At 45.1% G+C, this 20004-nt stretch overlaps 1 protein-coding gene across 2 annotated transcripts; it reads left to right on the forward strand.

Annotated features, from left to right (window-relative positions):
• The first annotated feature begins 1596 nt into the window (after positions 1–1596).
• On the forward strand, positions 1597–10426 carry LOC118716241 (acyl-coenzyme A amino acid N-acyltransferase 2). Of its 2 annotated transcripts, none has more exons than XM_036433169.2 (4): positions 1597–1614; positions 6160–6627; positions 7090–7292; positions 9049–10426. In XM_036433169.2, the coding sequence occupies exons 2-4, from the start codon at positions 6168–6170 to the stop codon at positions 9694–9696; spliced, it is 1311 nt and encodes a 436-aa protein (XP_036289062.1). In that variant the 5' UTR covers positions 1597–1614; positions 6160–6167; the 3' UTR covers positions 9697–10426. The 2 variants fall into 2 exon arrangements, with proteins under 2 accessions (XP_036289062.1, XP_045435908.1); XM_045579952.1 differs by lacking the exon at positions 1597–1614 and adding an exon at positions 4857–5147.
• The last annotated feature ends 9578 nt before the right edge of the window (positions 10427–20004 follow it).

A 20004-nucleotide genomic window follows, 5' to 3' on the forward strand; every position in this document is an offset into this window, starting at 1 on the left:
GTCTTTTCTTTAAGAATAATAATAATAATAATAATAATAATAATAATAATTTTTTAAAGTTTTTTTTTTTTCAAGAGTGAGATAGAAAAAGGAAGGGAGAGACAGAGAAAGAAACTTTGATACGAAAGCACAACATTGAACTGGCCACGTTTTGCTGCACTGGATGTCACCAACCAGCTAAGACACACCACCAGGTCTATTGTATATAACAAGTGGACAGCAAACTCATTAGTCAACAGAGCCAAATATCAACAGTACAACAATTGAAATATCTTTTGAGAGATAAATTTTTTAAACTTAAACTTCTTCTAAAGCCACTTCTTCAAAATAGACTTGCCCAGGCTGTGGTATTTTGTGGAAGAGCCACACTCAAGGGGCCAAAGAGCCACATGTGGCTCATGAGCCAAAATTTGCAGACCTCAGGTATATAATAAAGAGGTAATATGCAAATTGACCCTCATATCATTGAACAAGATGTACACCCCCATGTGGTCAAGTATGGCCACCACCATATGGCCAGCAGGGGGAGGTTAGTTGTGGGCAATCAGGCCAGCAAGGGAGGGCAATTGGGGGTGATCAGGCTGACAGGGGAGCAGTTAGGTGTAGATCAGGCTGGCAGGGGTGTGGTTAGGGGGTGATAAAACTGGCAGGCAGGCAAGCGGTTGGGAGCCAGTAGTCCCAGATTGGAGAGGGTACAGCCTGGGCTGAGGCATTGCCCCCCCTCCCCTCATGCACTAATTTTGTGCACCCTAGTGCACTGGAGGGGGAGTGTCCTTCAGCCCAGCCTGTACCCTCTCCAAATTAAATTTATTTTTTAATTACACTTTGCAGTTAATGTTTTGTAGTAGTTTCAGGTGTACCATATAGTGGTTATCATATACTTTAATCACATACTTTACAAAGTGCTCTCCCTTCCCCCCTAACTCTCCTCCCTGCAATATTTCCAGGGAGACTAAAAACCACAGTGCACTGAAGATGTATATTTGGGATTCATCTTTTTAAAATACATTTTATTGATTTTTTACAGAGAGGAAGGGAGAGAGATAGAGAGTTAGAAACATCGATGAGAGAGAGTCATGGATCAGCTGCCTCTTGCACACCCCCTACCGGTTATATGCCCGCAACCAAAGTACATGCCCTTGACCGGAATCGAACCCAGGACCCTTCAGTCTCCAAGCCGACGCTCTATCCATTGAGCCAAACCGGTTTCAGCGGGATTCATCTTTTTAAAAGCCACGAAAAAGGCAGCTGCCTAAGAGAACACAGTCTTGGAGGAGAAGATCCAGAAGGAACTGAAGCAAAGGAGACTGGGGCTGGGAGTTGAGAGTTGGAGTCAGGGACTGAAAACCAGAGCTGTGTGATGAAACATGAGACTCCATTATGAAACCTCTGCAGGGAAAGGCAGGGCTGCTGACCCACTGCCTGCTGGGGCCTTAAAGTGAAAGTGCTGTTTACTGTTTCTGGGGAGACAAGTTGACCCTTGAACAGAAGGCGGGCGTGTTTCGAAGGATACAAATTAGCAGGCCACCGGCAAGCGTCCAGTACTTGCAGTCCAGTGCTAGCAGTCCAGTGGGAGCATTCCCCACCTTACTGCTTCCTGTCGGGGAATCCAGGGTGAGTGTTTGGGAGAGCGGGGCAGAAACGGTCTGCTTTCTGGTTTCAGTGGCCGGGCCCCTGGGAAGGCTGCCTTTCTTGTGCTGTGTGTGCTTCTCTCATCTCAGCAGACAGGGCAGTTCTCAGAGTGCCCATCGATTCATATCCGTGAGGGTTTATTGATCAGAAATAACTGGCTGCAAAAATCAGGGTTCCGCTCATGTGAATTCATGGAGAGATTGTTTCTTGGCTCAAGACATTGTTTTTAGGAATTTTTTTTTTTTTTTTTTTTTTTTGCTGGGAAAGAGGGGGAGTGCGGGCTCCTGATGAAGAAAGAAAGGCATTAGGCTCCTAAACGGAATTAAGTGGTTGTTTCTTCATTAGGAATGTTCATTTCTATGGGTGACCTTTGGCTCTCTCTTATTTTTTTTTTTTTTTTTTGTGTCCTGCCCCCTGGTGTGTTGGTGTTTGGCCAATTTTTAACTGCCCTTCCTCTGAAAAATCGAGTTCTCCTGGCGGGCATAGACTTGATCCATTTTCCCCTGTGAATGTGGGGGTCCGGAAGCAGCTCACCAACGTGGCATTGAGCTCTCAGCCCCTCTCAGGCTGTATCCCTATTGCTGAGGGCTCCCTCTCTAACAAGGATAAGCTGGTGGGCAGCTGCTCAGTTGTGGGTTCTTGGCCTCTGGTTGCTTTGTATCCTTGGTTTCATTCACACTTTGCAGTGTGCAGGGTTCTGCTTTCTGCTGCAAAGAAGTGGAGAACTGCTGAAACTTGTTTGGCTCAGTGGATAGAGCGTCAGCCTGTGGACTGTAAGGTCCCATCTTCAATTCTCATCAAGGGCATGTACCTTAGTTGTAGGCACATTTCCAGTAGGGGGTGTGCAGGAGGCAGCTGATGGATGTTTCTCTCTTATCCATGTTTCTAACTCTCTAACCCTCTCTGTAAAAAATCAATTAAAAATATATATACTAAGTGGGGAAGCCTGGTAATTTTATATTGGACCTTGAGGAGTCTCCCAACTTCAGTAGTATTGCATCAAAATTCACCTGGGTTTCTATTCTACTTCATCCTCTTTGAGAAATTTCACTCTATTTTATTTAATTTTTTTACTCTCTTATCTATCATTTAAAAATTATATTTCCTCAAACATTTACTGAGCAATTAATATGTGCCAGGCACTATTTTAGTAATCAAGGAATAGAGTGTTGAACAAGGTATAATTCCTGCCCTTGAGGAATAATTTATAATCTAGAGTAGTGCTATAATAGAATATTCTAGTATGATGAAAATGGTCTACATCTACATTGTCCAAAGCAGTTGCCACTAGTTAACTGTGCCTACTGGGCAGTTAAAATGCGGTGTGAGTGAGGCATTACATTTTAAATTTTATTTTATTTTATTTTTTAAAATATATTTTATTGATTTTTCATAGAGGAAGGGAGAGGGATAGAGAGCCAGAAATATCAATGAGAGAGAAACATCGACCAGTTGCCTCCTGCACACCCTGCACTGGGGATGTGCCCGCAACCAGGGCATATGCCCTTGACCGGAATTGAACCCTGGACCCTACAGTCCGCAGTCCGACGCTCTATCCACTGAGCCAAACCAGCCAGGGCTAAATTTTATTTTTAATGAATTAAAAGTTGACTAGCTGCATGTGGCTAAAACAGAGAGATGCAGCTGATAAAGAAATAATGAGCCCTGTTTAGATTCAGACAACCTCTTATTTATAGGCGTAGCTAAAAGGTGCAGACTCTCAGGGTCTTTGCCTAATACCCCCAAAGGGCAGCTCTGAATCCAAAGGACCCTGATGACTTCCACACAGTCGGGCCATCCCCTGTGGTGAGAAGCTACTCTAGCCTCCAGCAAAATGGTCACAGAGCCTGCAGCTCTGCCCTGAAGGGCTGGGGGTGGGCTGTGCTGTTCTGGAGCAGGGGTTTCTCAAGATAAAAACCATCTGCTTTCTGTCTCTGTCCCTCTCTCCCACATTCCACCCCAAGACAGGCTCTCTGTGACTACCTGGGTACAGCTTCTGAATGTGGGGAAGTTAGCCACATACAGAGTCCAGGACCAGCACCAAACGAGGCAGGAGAGGCTGCTGGGAACCAAACTTTCAGAACTTGAAGGGCTTGGCGACGCCAATACATGTTGCTGCCTAGGTGCCCTTTTGCCTCACCTTTTGTCCTGACCCCGAGAGAGTGACCAGTGATCTCTGAGTTTCAATTCTAAATTGCTGGGAGGAGAACTCCCCTGGCACATCTACAGTAGAATCACGTATCTGGACCTGATCCAATCACAGTGACCCTACGGTTGAGGTCACCTGAGGTATAAACATAGGTACTTAGAGTTATTTTCTGGGCTTTTGGGGGAGCAATTCTCAGATAAAAAGGAATCAGGTCTTGGGAAGAAATCTCAACATCTTATATTATTACAAAAGCACTATTTAAGTAGAGTACTTTTATTACATTTCTCGTGTTAGTATTTTCTTGCACGTTATGATTCTCATAGCTCCTAAGCATGTATTGAATACATGGTATGATACCTGAGTATCAATAGGATCCTTCAAGTTTTAGCATATTGATCCTGCCCTTGAGGAGATTGTAGTTCACTTGAGGGGATCGAAACAGAGGCAGGATGGCTGCTGGAGAGTGGGTACGGAAACAATTCAAATTAATTCAACTAAAAAGTAAAATCTGTTAGAGTCAATATTTTGTGTAGAAGTTTTGAGAAAGAAAGCACCAAGAAGACCTGGGAAAGGATTTGTAAAATAGGGGAAATCACTGATCCCTTCTTTACCATCTCTTTTGGATTTGGAGGAGTCTCCCAACTTCAGTAGTAGTGCATCAAAGCGGAGGACAAAGGAAACAGCTGATATAGAGGCTTACAGGAAGGATCAGATCAGAAAATACCCAACAGAGTGTCAAAATGTTGCACGGGACAAGGGATTTTTAAAAAGATTGTCCCATCTCACTAACATGAATGAAAGACCCAGAAAGTCTGCACTGATGCCACCTGCTTCTGTTAAGAACTTTCCAGGTGTTGTAGAAAAACATTCACAATTATTCCATTAACTCAAAAAGAGTTTAGGCTTACGCAATATGGCCAGTAATGCTGGATGTTGATAGTTCAGGTTGGGAAGAAATGAGGTCTTTGCAGAAAATCATTTTCCTTTGACCATCGCCTTCCTTCAATGACTCTCCACAGTGAAGGACTGGACATCAAGAGCCCCTTTGCTGTCCCTGCCAGTTTATTTTCTCAAAGTTTTCCTCCTCACAAATCTAGCCCTGAACGTCTTGAATTCACATTCCCCCATAAAAAATTAAGGGTCCCTTGGAGAATCCAACTTTCTGAGGGGACACCTACTGCTACAATGTGTGTGAAGATACTATTGAAAAACTCCCCACACTCCATACCTATGTCAGAGTCTGTCTCATAGGAGAATTTTTTTTTTTTTTCCAGAGCTCAATTTTGGAAAGACCTCACTGTTTTCTTGCCCCTGAGGAAGTGGTAACTGTTTCTATGAGAACAATTAGAACAACAAAACCGACCAGGTTCCTTTCTTCCTTTGACTTTCACGAATTCAGGGCCAAACTCACAGCCCACAAAATGCGCTACTCTTTGTGCTCCAGGTTTTCTTTTATCAATGCCTCTGATTCTAGTTCCTATTTTCCCAGGTCCCTATTGTATTTTTATTTTACTCTGTGTATTCGTTTATCTGTAAACAGGTTCAAATTCTTTGAGAAATGAGGATTTGAATAAAGGAAGGAAGGAGAGAAAGAAAGGAAGGAAGGAAGGAAGGAAGGAAGGAAGGAAGGAAGGAAGGAAGGAAAGAAGGAAAAAAGGAAGGAAGGATGGAGAGAGAGAAAGGAAGGAAGAAAAGGAAGATAGGAAGGTATTCCTCATAATTGAGCAGAGTAAGAAATGGCTGATCAAATATATACTATAGTCTCTTTACTAAAAACAACATTGAGACAAGATCATAAAGTTTTATTTTCCCTTAGAAAGACCCAATAATAGGAACTGTGAGAGAGCAGGAGGTCAGATTTACAAGGGCAGGGAGAGGTTAGAGAGGCAAAGTAAACACACCACCGCATATTCTGTGTTTATGGGCCTGTGGACCAGGAAGTCCCGGGGCTGAAACTGCAGCACTGATCCTTCCTCTAAGCTCTTCCTCTGGCATTTTTGGGCTCTAACAAACACCCTCTGACGTTGGTCCCATGGCTAATAATCTCAATTGAGGGATTAAAGCTCCTCTTACTTAACACCACAGCACTAAGATTTAACACGCTGTTATATAATGGATAAGAGGAGGCTGTGGGTGTCGGACCCACTTGAATTTCCAGTTCTACTATTAATTATTTATGAGGCTTTGAACGTGTCACTTAACCTGTTTCCTGCTCTTTAAAATGAGGGTAACGGGCACTCCCTCCTCCAAATGTTCTGCAGACCTTGCACTGTCTCCAGAAAGCTAACTAGGCTGGACCTCACATAAGCCTGGTCTGGATCTTGGACTTTTCCTTGGACTTTTCTCCAGCTCAAAGCCTCCTCTGCCTCTGCAGGGAGGGCCGCCAATGTTCCAGCTGACAGCCACCCCCGCCAGCGCCCTTTCTGATGAGCCTGTGCACATCCGAGCGACAGGCCTGCCTCCGCTGCAGCCGCTGACCCTCAAAGCATCCCTGAAGGATGAGAAGGGAAACCTCTACCAGTCCAAGGCCTTCTACCAGGCTGACGAGGCCGGCGAGCTGGACCTGCAGCGGGCTCCTTCCATGGGAGGTGACTACGTGGGGGTCCACCCCATGGGCCTCTTCTGGTCTCTGAAGCCTGAGAGGCCCTTTGGGAGGCTGCTGAAGAGGGATGTGAACAGCCCCTTCTTGGTCACGCTGGACCTGTACGACTTCCTTTGCTCCCAAGATCCAGCCCCGGCTCCGCCCCGGGCCAGCCAGGTGGTGCAGCGCTGGTTCTGCCGCCCAGGGACGCAGCGGGTGCCCATCCGAGAGGGCCGTGTGCGGGGCACCCTCTTCCTCCCTCCAGGTGAGACGGATCGATGGCGGTAGAGAAAACAGAGTTGATGGAAATAAAAACAAAATCAAAGAGCATTGCCGAAACCGGTTTGGCTCAGTGGATAGAGCATAGGCCTGCGGACGGAAGGGTCCCAAGTTTGATTCCCGTCAAGGGCATGTACCTTGGTTGCTGGCACATCCTCAGTGTTGGCGTGCAAAAGGCAGCTGATCGATGACTTTCTCTCATCAATGTTTCTAACTTCCTCTCTTTAAAAAAACTCAACAAAATAAAAAAATTAAAAAGCATCATCAAAATATTTCCCGCGATCTATTAAAACGAACCGGTATTTCCCTCGATCTGTTATTAAAACGAGCTTGGCCTTGTGTGTTTGGGTGGGAAGGTGGAATTCATTTTCCTCTCTGCCTGTGCTCTCTGCTTGACCCTCTTCTCTCTCTTCCTAATCCCATTCTCTCCTCTCTTTGTTGTTCTCAGGGGAAGGCCCTTTCCCAGGAATCATGGACTTATTTGGGGGTGTGGGGGGTCTCATAGAATTCCGAGCCAGCCTGCTGGCTGCCCGTGGCTTTGCAGTCCTGGCAGTAGCTTACTTTGCCTACGAAGACCTGCCCACGCGGCTGGAGGAGGTGGACCTGGAGTATTTTGAGGAGGCTGCCAACTTGCTACTAGCTCATCCAAAGGTATTTAAAGATAATTTTCATTTTGCCTTGCAACCTTATAGCAAAAGACAAAAGACAAAAACAAACAAAGAAACAAATCACAGATGTTTGTTCTGATCAGTTTACAACAGCCTGTTTAAACCTGGGCATAGTACAAATGTTTACAGTTAAAATGGAAATGCTGTTGTCTACCTTGTAGGATTGATGCTGCTATCTACCGTAGGGGACGGTGGGATTGATCAGCGATCAGCGTAGTACTTGCTGGCATGAAGAAGACAAGAAAAAAAAAAAGGGTGGATATATTGTGATTATTTTCAGTGGGCAAAAAGCCAAGACTTCTTGCATTTAAAGCACTTGCTTTTTTTTATTTTATTTTTTTTTAAATATATTTTTTATTGATTTTTTACAGAGAGAAAGGGAGAGAGCTAGAAATGTCGATGAAAGAGAAACATCGACCAGCTGCCTCTTGCACACCCTCTACTGGGGATGTGCCCCCAACCAATGTACATGCCTTTGACCGTAATCAAACCTGGGACCTTTTAGTCCGCAGACCATATGTAAAGCACTTGCTTTTGATTTACATTGGGCTCTTCAATGTTTTATCAGGTGATTGAGAGGACAGAAAGGTGTTGGGGTTACAACTGTGAGCAAAATAACTTACCAGGTGGCTATGTGTGCCGTTGTCTCTCCAGCATGCTGGTCCTTTCCTCCCTTGTCTCTCAGACTCTTTGCTCCCCTCTCAGCCTGTCATAGAAGGAAGGACCCACTCCTCTGCCCTACTTACTGCTTTTCCTGTTGGACGGGGTCCTAAAATTCACCTGTCAGTAGAATCCAAGTCTTTCCTCCTTAGGATTAGCCTTTGGAAAATCTCTGTAGCTGTAGCACGCTATTTAAATAGGAACCACTCTGACATAAGATTTGAAAGAACCTAGGAAACCTCTTTTCCTAGCGGGAGAGAAGAATTTGATTCTTACCTGCCTCTGCTTTTAGGATGTAGATTGCGGCTGGTGCATTCGATCCTTCAGGTTTTTATAGAACTCTGCCTTTGATAAAGAGTTTTTTAAAAAAAACATATATTTTATTGATTTTTTTTTTTTTTTTAACAGAGAGGAAGGGAGAGGGATAGTTAGAAACATTGATGACCCAAAACCGGTTTGGCTCAGTGGATAGAGCGTCGGCCTGCGGACTGAAAGGTGCTGGGTTCGATTTCGGTCAAGGCCATGTACCTTGGTTGCAGGCATATCCCCAATAGGGGGTGTGCATGAGGCAGTTGTTCGATGTTTCTCTCTCATCGATGTTTCTAACTCTCTATTCCTCTCTCTTCCTCTCTATAAAATATCAATAAAATATATTTATATTTTTTTAAAAGAAACATTGATGAGAGAGGAATATCGATCAGCTGCCTCCTGGGGATGTGCCCGCAAACAAGGTACATGCCCTTGACGGAAATGGAACTGGGGATTCCTCAGTCCACATGTCAATGTCTATCCACTGAGCCCAACCAGCCAGGGCTGATAAAGAGTTTTTATTTCTATTGTTTCCCCTGAGCTTCCATAACAATCTGGCAAAGTAGACAATCCTATCACCCCTCTTACCCCAACACAATAATAGGCTTAGGGAGGGGAGGTGGGTACTGTTCTCAGTCACAAAAGCTTGTGACCCCGATTGCCAGGACTCCCACCTCACATGTTCTAATGCCCGTCATAACAGCTCGTGGCCGGTGGCACGGCTCCTCAGCGGGTGGCCTGCCATAGGTTCCCTTCCTTGTGTGTTTCAGGTCCGAGGGCCAGGCATCGGCGTGCTGTCTGTGAGCAAAGGCGCGGAGATCGGGCTGGCCATGGCCTGCTTCCTCAAGCAGGTGGCAGCCGCTGTCCTCATCAACGGGCCTAACGCCGTCTGCGACTTCCCGTTCAGGTACCGGGGTCTGGTCATGTCCCCCATCCCCGCGTTCCTGGAGCGCATGCAGGTGCACGTCTCCGGGGCCGTGCGCCTCCTCCACTTCAGGGGGGACCCGCGGGAGAAGCTGAATCAGCCGAGCGTGTTTCCTATCGAAAAGGCCCGGGGTCAGATCCTCTTCGTCATAGGAGAGGATGACCAATCAATCAAAAGCAAAGCCTATGCTGAGCAGGCCCTGGAGCAGCTGAAGAGCCACGGGAGGAGCAATGGAAGGATGCTGGTCTACCCGGGCGCAGGCCACCTTCTAGAGCCGCCCTACGCACCCCTGTGCTATGCTTCCCGTATCTATTCTGTTTCCGCTTACGCTTCCAATAATCACCCCCTTGCGCTATCCCGCAATTACTCCCTTTCTCAGCCCCTGCTCTGGGGAGGGGAGCCTGCAGCGCATGCTGCAGCCCAGGAACACGCCTGGGGGGAGATCCAGAAGTTCTTCAGACAGCACCTCACGCAAGCCAGAAGCCAGCTCTGAGCAAGGATGAAGGCTGAGATGGAGGAGGGAGAGAAAGAGAAAGATGAGGCAGAGATGTGGGAAGGAGTGGGCCCTCTTGATATCTCTATATTCACAGTCACCTTGAATGAACTGCAAGAAAACTGGACGAAACCAAAGGACTAGGTGCCTCTGATGTATTTATGACAAATTTTTATGCACTTTGAATTTTTGTAAATGGAATATTAGTTTATATGCACCAGGAAATGCTGCTATTTCAATGCAAATGGAATAATCTTTTGTACCCCAGTTAGGGATATACCTTGAATCAAGGTATTGCCAATCTAGGTAAATTCCCTGGAATGTCCAAGTTACTTGTAGAAATACATTTTCTGTTTAAACTCTTTTGAGTTGAGTTTCTGACATTTGATGTGCAATATCACTATCCAGTGTAATGCTTGCTATAGATTTCCAGTTGATACTTTAATTTTTTTTTTTTAGAGTGGGATGCTTCTTTTTATTTCTAAAATATATTTCTTATTACAATTTCAATCAGGAATTGGACTGAGTTGAATCAAGTTCCTTTGTAGCATTTATTGAAATTAAACGAGTTACTATATTTCAAGCTCTTAGAACAGTGCCTGGTGGACAGCAATTTTTATGAGTTAGCTATTATTATTTGCATAATGATTTCCTCCTTCAATCTGTTAATATGGTGAATTACATTCATTGATGAACTAATTTTGCATATTCATCTAACTTTAATAGATGAACACTTCATATAGACTAATTTGGGTCTTTAAATTTATTGTGAAGCCAACCTGGTCATTATATTGTATTTTCTCACAATTTCACCCATAGGGAGGGTGGCATTGGGAAGGTAATGGGGGGAGTGGAGAAGATGAGGACAAATATGTAATAAAGAAATTTAAAAGAAAAAAAATCAATCAATAAAGAAATTAAAAAGAAAAAAAAGAAAAAGAAGAATTTCACCCATATTTTCTAGAACACATTTTTCTCTTATATTTTTTCCACATATTCCCTGTTGTTTATTTACATGCTATCTCTTTTTCCTCTTAGTTTGACTTACCAAATACTTGTCTATTTTAATGATCTTTTCTAATAATAGCTTTTGGTTTGGTTATCAGTCAAATCTGATTTGTCAATTTCCACTTATTTAAAATAAATGCATTCCTTCTGCCCTTTTTGTGTTTATTTTTTCTGGCTTCTTGATATGCGGTAGTTCTCATTTTGTTAATTTCTAAATAGCCTCTAATTGATATCTCTTCCCCCACACCCCTCTCCTCTTAAAACCAAGAGTAGTTTTAATAAAGCACAAAGAGCCATCCTACAGATCACAGGCTGGTTATAAAAAAACAGGGGTAGGGGGAGGAATGATGTCACTTTGCAGTGGAGAGATCACACTGTCACCACCTGAATTCTCCCATAAAAGTTAGCATCTCTAACAATGGTCAATTTGATGTTGTGTGCTTCATGATGAGATGTAAGGTAGAGTGCCCAGAACTACCTCTAACAACCATGTTAAATCTGAACTTAAGCCTTTAGATCAAATATGATGGCTAGAGAACATTTAGATCAAATGTGTTATAAATGTGATGGCTAGAGAACAAATTACATGGCACTTACAAAGAGACAGTCATACAAACCCAGATTGTGGGTCAGTCCATGATGTGGTCTGAAGGCCTAAAAACTATGAGAGCCACTATGTAAGTTCTAGTCTGAAAGCTGGCAGGGCCAAGTCCAAGAACCAATGCTTCATCTGAGCATGAAGGCAGGGAAAAACCAATGTCCTAGCTCCAACAGCCAGGCAGGAGGTATTCCTTCTTACTTGAAGGAAAGTCAGCCTTTTCATCCTATTCCACTTTCAACTCATTGGATGGGGGTCACCCACACTTTAGGGGAAGCAATCTACTCTGTCTATTGATTCAAGAAGTTAATCTCATCCAAAACACCCTCACAGACATACCCAGAATAATGTTCGACCAAATACTGGGGCACCTGGTAGTTCAGTTAGGCTGACATAAAATGAACCATCACAGCATGGGGAGACACTAAAATATTTCCATTTTATTGCTGTGTTAATTAAGCTGTGGAGAGCTTACTTTACCCAAACTCACATAAGTAGAGTTAAGTTTACAACAGGATTGAACTTACAGTCTTTTCCCAAGACTCAGTCAACTATTATTTCACCCAGCTGACAGCAGTATCTACCCAGGTAGCCATAGCTTTTCTGTTATGGCTTCCACTATAATTGTGGCTGGATGTGGTAAGTGTCTTTATAATTTCTCAGATTGATTGGCTCAGCATGGAATAGTAAAAGACAGACTTTGGTAGTTAAAAAAAAAAGTATTATGTAAAGTCTCTTACACAAGAGACAAACTTTCTCCTAGTTCAAACACACGAGACCTTTGCAAATACTTGGATATTACCACACACACAGAGAAATAAAGCAGGCCAAACAGAGGTGTGTACTGATCTCAAGCTCTTGACCAGGCCACAAGCCCTGGCTCATGGGACTACTTCGGGCTGTCCACCTGGCTCCTCCCCCAGGATGATGTAATCAAGTCCAGCTGGCCACCGGTCCCACCCCTCGGGCTCACCAGACCACTTCTGGGTGTTCATCTGGGCGCTGCACACTGAGGCCGTCACCTCACCACTTCCGGCTGGCCCATGGCCCTATCCCCGTGCTCAAAGACCACTCCTGGGCATTTCCCAGGCACTGGCTTACCTGACCAACTTCCGGCTGTCCACCTGGCCTCTGATGACGTAACCATGCCCAGCTGGCCACTAGGTTCTCCCTCCCTCCCTTTCCTTCTTGTCCCTCCACCTGTGCTCACTGGACCGCTTCCGGCTGTTCACCTGGGCCTAGCTCTCCCCCTCGGCCATCTCAGCACTTCAGGCTGTCCCCAAGCCTGTGTTCACCTGACCTCTTCCGGGTGTTCCCATGGCCCTTATTTATTTGACCACTTCCCGCTGGTCACGTGGGCACTCCCCCTTGTTCTCAAGACGCCTCACTGTTGTTCACCTGACCACTGAGCACACTGGCCCAGTTCCTCACGCAGATGCATGTACTTCCCAATCGCTGGAAGTTGGGTTAAAGGCCTAACACCCACAGCCCCAGATCACCTTTTGCTCACAGGCTGCTTCCTACCTTATTGGGGGGTGGGAAGCAGAGGGCAGCCAGCCCTCCTTCAAGACAACCACGGGGGTCCATCAGCCTCAGACTCCCATCGTCCCCACCAGGGGGGGATCTCACCCTGGAGTGGCCTGGGACCCTGACAGCCCTGCCTGCGGGCTATGTTCTCTCTACTTGACCTTTGATGGGCACATCCAATATAAAATGACAGGGATTTATGCAGTATGACCTCTAAGGCTACGATATAAAAGGGATATAGTCTCTACTTAGTTTTCTCTCCGGAGGTTTTCCCTTGGAACAAAGACCGAGCTGTGAAGAAACCCAAAGCAGCCCCTGCCAAAAGAACACTTTTAGACCGCAGTGTAGGAGAAATAATGCCCCAGCTGTGCGCCAGCGTCAAATTCCAGTCATGAAAAACCGAGTCTTCAGATGATTTTATATCCCTAACTTTCATCTTCCAGTTCTGATACCATACATCATGGTATAGGGCCGAGGTCGGCAAAATGCGGTTCAGAAGGCACATGCGGCTCTTTGGGCCCCGTGAGTGTGGCTCTTCCACAAAATACCATGGCCTGGGCGAGTCTATTTTGAAGAAGTGGCGTTAGAAGAAGTTTAAAAAATTTGGCTCTCAAAAGAAATTTCAATCGTTGTACTGTTGATATTTGGCTCTAACTAATGAGTTTGTTGACCATTGGTATACGAACAAGCAGATCCCAATGAGTCCTGTCCTAGTTCCTGACCCATATAATGTCTGAGCAAAATCAATTACTGTTGCACAGCTCTACATGTTGGGTGGTTTGTTACATAGCCAAAATAATCAGAATACCTATGTCTTTGGGGTTAATTAAATATTGATGTCTTCGTGTTTATTCTAGAAATTAGTATATGTATCTGAGGAATCCACACATTTTCAGGGCTGGCCAGAGATACCGAGAGAGACAGAGACCTAAGCATTTGGCTCATGTGATTAGAGGGCTGGATATCTGCAGGGCAAGGCCAGCAGGCTGCAGGCCCAGGAGAGAGTTGTCGTTTGAAGGCAGACTGGAGGTTCAATTCCTTTTTCCTCAGAAGACCTCAGAGTCGTTTCTGCATGGTTCACACCTACCTATGGACAATTGCTAGTGTCCCCTTGGTACATAGGTGGCACTTTACTGCCCGGTGATCCCAACAGTGCCTTCACTCCTCATTTGCTACACCCCTAAGGGTTTGTGGAGGGCCAGGTTTCCTGATGTCTTCTGTTCTGGTCAGAAGAGTAGAAAAGGCCTGGCTCAGGGCCAGTTTAACCTGCCCCTTTCTATATCACCTTGGTACCTTCTGTGCTTCTCTTAAAGCTTTAGAAAAACAGCATTATTTCTGCTGCACTCCTCTCTCCACCTCCCATCCACCCTCTCCTCCCATCCTTATATGGTCCTGGGAATTAGTGCCTAGCTGGGAGCCTTGCTATCCTGCCCAGGTTCCTCTCCTCTAGTGTGGGAACACAGGGCCAAGTACCCTGCTCTTCCAGACCTTCCAGTCTGCCCATGACTTCCAAAGCCCCGCCCCTTCGCCTTAAGGCTGGCTTTTCACTTTTAATACATTTGATCACAACACTCCCAATTTTTAAACTTAGAGAGCTGAGAAAGGAAAGTTAAGTAACTTGCCCAAGGTGAGTCACCTTGATAGATGATAGAGGATCAGGGTTTCAATCTTGGACTCTCTGATTCCAGAGATCATTGGTCTCTCAACTGCACCTCACTGGTGCAAAATAAGCAAAAATTAAAAGACAAGGTCCCCGCCCCTGAGAAATTCCGAACCTGGAAGCACAAACTATAATCTGTAGGTTGGGTCATTTGTGCATTATGACAGTGGATAGTGAGTGAGTTAACAACGGGCAGATTTCAGAGGTTGTATGGGAGGCATTTCTGCACCAGGAGGGATTCTGTTGTTACTTGGAAGAGTGGTTTGCAAACAGATATGGAATAGCACCCGTTCAAAGTACAGATCTCAGAACCTTACTTCAGACTTATTAAGTCAGAATCCCTGAGTGCAAGGTTGAGGAATCTTTGGCATACTCGCAGAGAGTCTTTTCTTTAAAAAAAAAATAAAAATAATAATGATAATAATAATTTTTTCAAGTTTTTTTTTTTTTCAAGAGTGAGATAGAAAAAGGAAGAGAGAGACAGAGAGAGAAACTCTGATATGAAAGCACAACATTGAACTGGCCTCCTTTTGCTGCACTGGATGTCACCAACCAGCTAAGACACACCACCAGGTCTATTGTATATAACAGGTGGACGGCAAACTCATTAGTCAACAGAGCCAAATATCAACAGTACAACAATTGAAATTTCATTCGAGACACAAATTTTTTAAACTTAAACTTCTTCTAAAGCCACTTCTTCAAAATAGACTCGCCCAGACTGTGGTATTTTGTGGAAGAGCCACACTCAAGGGGCCAAAGGGCCACATGTGGCTCATGAGCCCAAATTTGCAGACCTCAGGTATATAATAAAGAGGTAATATGCAAATTGACCCTCATATCCTTGAACAAGATGTACACACCCATGTGGTCAAATATGGCCACCACAAGATGGCCAGCAGAGGGGAGGGTAGTTGTGGGCAATCAGGCCAGTAGGGGAGGGCAGTTGGGGGTGATCAGGCTGACAGGGAGCAGTTAGGTGTAGATCAGGCTGGCAGGGGAGTGGTTAGGGGGTGATAAGACTGGCAGGCAGGCAAGCAGTTGGGAGCCAGTAGTCCCAGATGGAGAGGGTACAGGCTGGGCTGAGGCATTGGGTCTCCTCCCCCCCCCCCCCCCCCCTCCCCCCACCCCGCACTAATTTTGTGCACCTTAGTGCACTGGAGGGGGAGTGTCCTTCAGTCCAGCCTGTACCCTCTCCAAATTAAATTTATTTTTTAATTACACTTTGCAGTTAATGTTTTGTAGTAGTTTCAGGTGTACCATATAGTGGTTATCATATAGTTTAATCACATACTTTACAAAGTCCCACCCTAACTCTCCCCCCTGCAATATTTCCAGGGAGTCTAAAAACCACACTGCATTGAAGATGGATATTTGGGATTCATCTTTTTAAAAGCCACCAAAAAGGCAGCTGCCTAAGAGGTCACAGTCTTGGAGGAGAAGATCCAGAAGGAACTGATGCAAAGGAGACTGGAGCTGGGAGTTGAGAGTTGGAGTCAGGGACTGAAAACTGGAGCTGGGGGGTGAAATATGAGACTCCATTATGAAACCTCTGCAGGGAAAGGCAGGGCTGCTGAACAGCCTCTGCCCAGACCCACTGCCTGCTGGGGCCTTAAAGTGAAAGTGCTGCTTGCTGTTTCTGGAGAGACAATTTGACCCTTGAACAGAAGGCGGGTGTGACAGTCGGCCCATCTGCCCAAGACATAAGGACTCTGGAGACAGACCAGGCCAGGGGGGAAAAGTTAAAAAAATAAAGTCAGTTGTAACTCAGTGCTGGGAATTCCTTAGTAGTAAGATATGCAGACGTCCCTCCAGATCTGGCTAGGAGATTGGCATCATCAAAACAGCAGCATCCTGCACTCCTGTTTGGAGTCAGAACAGACATTCTGCTTGAGGCAAAACAGGCCAGGTTGTGTAAACTACCTGAGAAATAGCTCAGAACAGCCAAGTCTTTGTCCTGAGGGGCTTATCTGGGAGTGACATACCAACAGTGGGAGGGGTGGGGAAAAAGAGGTATAAGAGGGGGGACTGGCCCTCCATCAGGGCTCTTGCCTGGGTGTTTGCCAGCTGCTGCTTCAGCCAAGGTTTGAGCCCGGATTCGAATCTGTAATAAATTCTTGCATGCTTAATCAAATTGGCTGGGATGGTTCATCGCTTGGGGACTCACTTTGTAACAGCGGGTTTGTTTCAAATGATACAAATTCGCGGGCCGCCGGCAAGAGTCCAATGCTTGCAGTCCAGTGCAAGCATTCCCCTCCTGACTGCTTCCTGCCTCGGAATCCAGGGTGAGTGTTTGGGAAAGCGGGCAGAAACGGTCTGCTTTCTGGTTTCAGTGGCTGGGCCCCTGGGAAGGCTGCCTTCCTTGTGCTGTGTGTGCTTCTCTCATCTCAGCAGACAGGGCAGTTCTCAGAGTGCCCATCGATTCATATCCGTGAGGGTTTATTGATCAGAAATACCTGGCTGCAAAAATCAGGGTTCCGCTCATGTGAATTCATGGAGAGATTGTTTCTTGGCTCAAGACATTGTTTTTAGGAATTTTTTGGGGGGGGGAAGGAGGGGGAGGCTGGGCTCCTGATGAAGAAAGAAAGGCATTAGGCTCCTAAACGGAATTAAGTGGTTGTTTCTTCATTAGGAATGTTAATTTCTATGGGTGACTTTTGGCTCTCCCTTATTTTATTTTTTTGTGTGTGTGTCCTGCCCCCTGGTGTGTTGGTGTTTGGCCAGTTTTTAACTGCCCTTCCTCTGAAAAGTCGAGTTCTCCTGGCCAACATATACTTGATCCATTTTCCCCTGGGAATGTGGGGGTCAGGAAGCAGCTCACCAATGTGGCATTGAGCTCTCAGCCCCTCTCAGGCTGTATCCCTATTGCTGAGGGCTCCCTCTCCAAAAAGGGTAAGCCGGTGGGCGGCGGCTCAGTTGTGGGTTCTTGGCCTCTGGTTGCTTTGTATCCTTGGTTTCATTCACACTTTGCAGTGTGCAGGGTTCTGCTTTCTGCTGCAAAGAAGTGGAGAACTGCTGAAACCGGTTTGGCTCAGTGGATAAAGCATAGGCCTGTGGACTGTAAGGTCCCAGGTTCGATTCTGGTCAAGGGCATGTACCTTAGTTGCGGGCACATTTCCAGTAGGGAGTGTGGAGGAGGCAGCTGATGGATGTTTCGCTCTCATCCATGTTTCTAACTCTCTAACCCTCTCTGTAAAAAATCAATTAAAAATATATATATTAAGTGGGGAAGCCTGGTAATTTTATATTGGACTTTGAGGAGTCTCCCAACTTCAGTAGTAGTGCATCAAAATTTACCTGGGTTTCTATTCTACTTCATCCTCTCTGAGAAATTTCACTCAATTTTATTTTATTTTATTTTTTTATTTGCTCTCTTATCTATCATTTAAAAAATTATATTTCCTCAAACATTTACTGAGCAATTAATATGTGCCAGGCACCATTTTAGTAATCAAGAAATAGAGTGTTGAACAAGGTATAATTCCTGCCCTTGAGGAATAATTTATAATCTAGAGTAGTGCTATCCAATAGAATATTCTAGAATGATGAAAATGGTCTATATCTACATTGTTCAAAGCAGTAGCCACTAGTTAACTGTGCCTATTGGGCAGTTAAAATGCGGTGTGAGTGAGGCATTACATTTTAAATTTATTTTATTTTTTAAAATATATTTCATTAATTTTTTACTGAGAGGAAGGGAGAGGGATAGAAAGCCAGAAACATCGATGAGAGAGAAACATCAATCAGCTGTGTCCTGCACACCCTGCATTGGGGATATGCCCGCAACCAGGGCACATGCCCTTGAGCGGAATCAAACCCTGGACCCTTTAATCTGCAGGCCAATGCTCTATCCCCTGAGCCAAACCAGCCAGGGCTAAATTTTATTTTTAATGAATTAAAATTTGACTAGCTGCAGGTGGCTAAAACAGAGAGATGCAGCTGATAAAGAAATAATGAGCCCTGTTTACATTCAGACAACCTCTTACTTATAGGCCTAGCTAAAGGTGCAGACTCTCAGGGTCCTTGCCTAATACCCCCAAAGGGCAGCTCTGAATCCAAAGGAGCCTGATGACTTCCACACAGTCGGGCCATCCCCTGTGGTGAGAAGCTACTCTAGCCTCCAGCAAAATGGTCACAGAGCCTGCAGCTCTGCCCTGAAGGGCTGGGGGAGGGAGGTGGGAACTGCTGTGCTGTTCTGGAGCAAGGGTTTCTCAAGATAAAAACTATCTCCTTTCAGTCTTGTCCCTCTCTCCTCACATTCTCATACTCCACCCCAAGACAGGCTCTCTGTGACTACCTGGGTACAGCTTCTGAATGTGGGGAAGTTAGCCACATACAGAGTCCAGGACCAGCACCAAATGAGGCAAGAGAGGCTGCTGGGAACCAAACTTTCAGAACTTGAAGGGCTTGGCAACACCAATACATGTTGCTGCCTAGGTGCCCTTTTGCCTCACCTTTTGTCCTGAGCCCGAGAGAGTGACCAGTGATCTCTGAGTTTCAATTCTAAATTGCTGGGAGGAGAACTCCCCTGGCACATCTAGAATCAAGTATCTGGACCTGATCCAATCACAGTGAACCTATGGTTGAGGTCACCTGAGGTATAAACATAGGTACTTAGAGTTATTTTCTGTGATTTTGGGGGAGCAATTTTCAGATAAAGAGGAATCAGGTCTTGGGAGGAAATCTCAACATCTTATATTATTACAAAAGCACTATTTAAGCAGAGTACTTTTCTTACATTTCTGGTGTTAGTATTTTCTTGCACCTTTTGAATCTCATAGTTCCTAAGCATGTACACAGTATGATACCTGAGTATCAATAGGATCCTTCAAGTTTTAGCATATTGATCCTGCCCTTGAGGAGTTTGTAGTTCACTTGAGAGGATCAAAACAGAGGCAGGATGGCTGCTGGAGACTGGATATGGAAACAATTCAAATTAATTCAACTAGAAAATAAAATCTGTTAGAGTCAATACTTTGTGTAGAAGTTTTGAGAAAGAAAGCACCAAGAAGACCTGGGAAAGGATTTGTAAAATAGAGGAAATCACTGATTCCTTCTTTACAATCTGTTTTGGACTTGGAGGAGTCTCCCAACTTCAGTAGTAGTAGTGCATCAAAGCGGAGGACAAAGGAAACAGCTGATATAGAGGCTTACAGGAAGGATCAGATCAGAAAATACCCAACAGAGTGTAAAAATGTTGCACGGGACATGAGATTTTTAAAAAGATTGTCCCATCTCACTAACATGAATGAAAGACCCAGGAAGTCTGCACTGATGCCACCTGCTTCTGTTAAGAACTTTCCAGGTGTTGTAGAAAAGCATTCACAATTTTTCCATTAATTCAAAAAGAGTTTAGGCTTACACAATATGGCCAGTAATGCTGGTTGTTGATAGTTCAGGTTGGGAAGGAATGAGGTCTTTTCAGAAAATCATTTTCCTTTGACCATCGCCTTCCTCCAATGACTCTCCTCAGTGAAGGAGCCCCATTGCTGTCCCTGCCAGTTTATTTCCTCAA

Source organism: Pipistrellus kuhlii, unplaced genomic scaffold (genome assembly GCF_014108245.1).
Source record: "Pipistrellus kuhlii isolate mPipKuh1 unplaced genomic scaffold, mPipKuh1.p scaffold_m20_p_12, whole genome shotgun sequence".
NCBI classification, from domain to species: domain Eukaryota; kingdom Metazoa; phylum Chordata; class Mammalia; order Chiroptera; family Vespertilionidae; genus Pipistrellus; species Pipistrellus kuhlii.

What these genes read in the sequence shown, in the direction of transcription:
- LOC118716241 (XM_036433169.2), top strand. Translation starts at nt 6,168, where the DNA reads ATGTTCCAGCTGACAGCCACCCCCGCCAGCGCCCTTTCTGATGAGCCT. An exon ending in CACCCTCTTCCTCCCTCCAG is followed by an intron (nt 6,628 to 7,089) that starts GTGAGACGGATC and finishes TGTTGTTCTCAG; the next exon opens with GGGAAGGCCCTTTCCCAGGA. An exon ending in TGCTACTAGCTCATCCAAAG is followed by an intron (nt 7,293 to 9,048) that starts GTATTTAAAGAT and finishes TGTGTGTTTCAG; the next exon opens with GTCCGAGGGCCAGGCATCGG.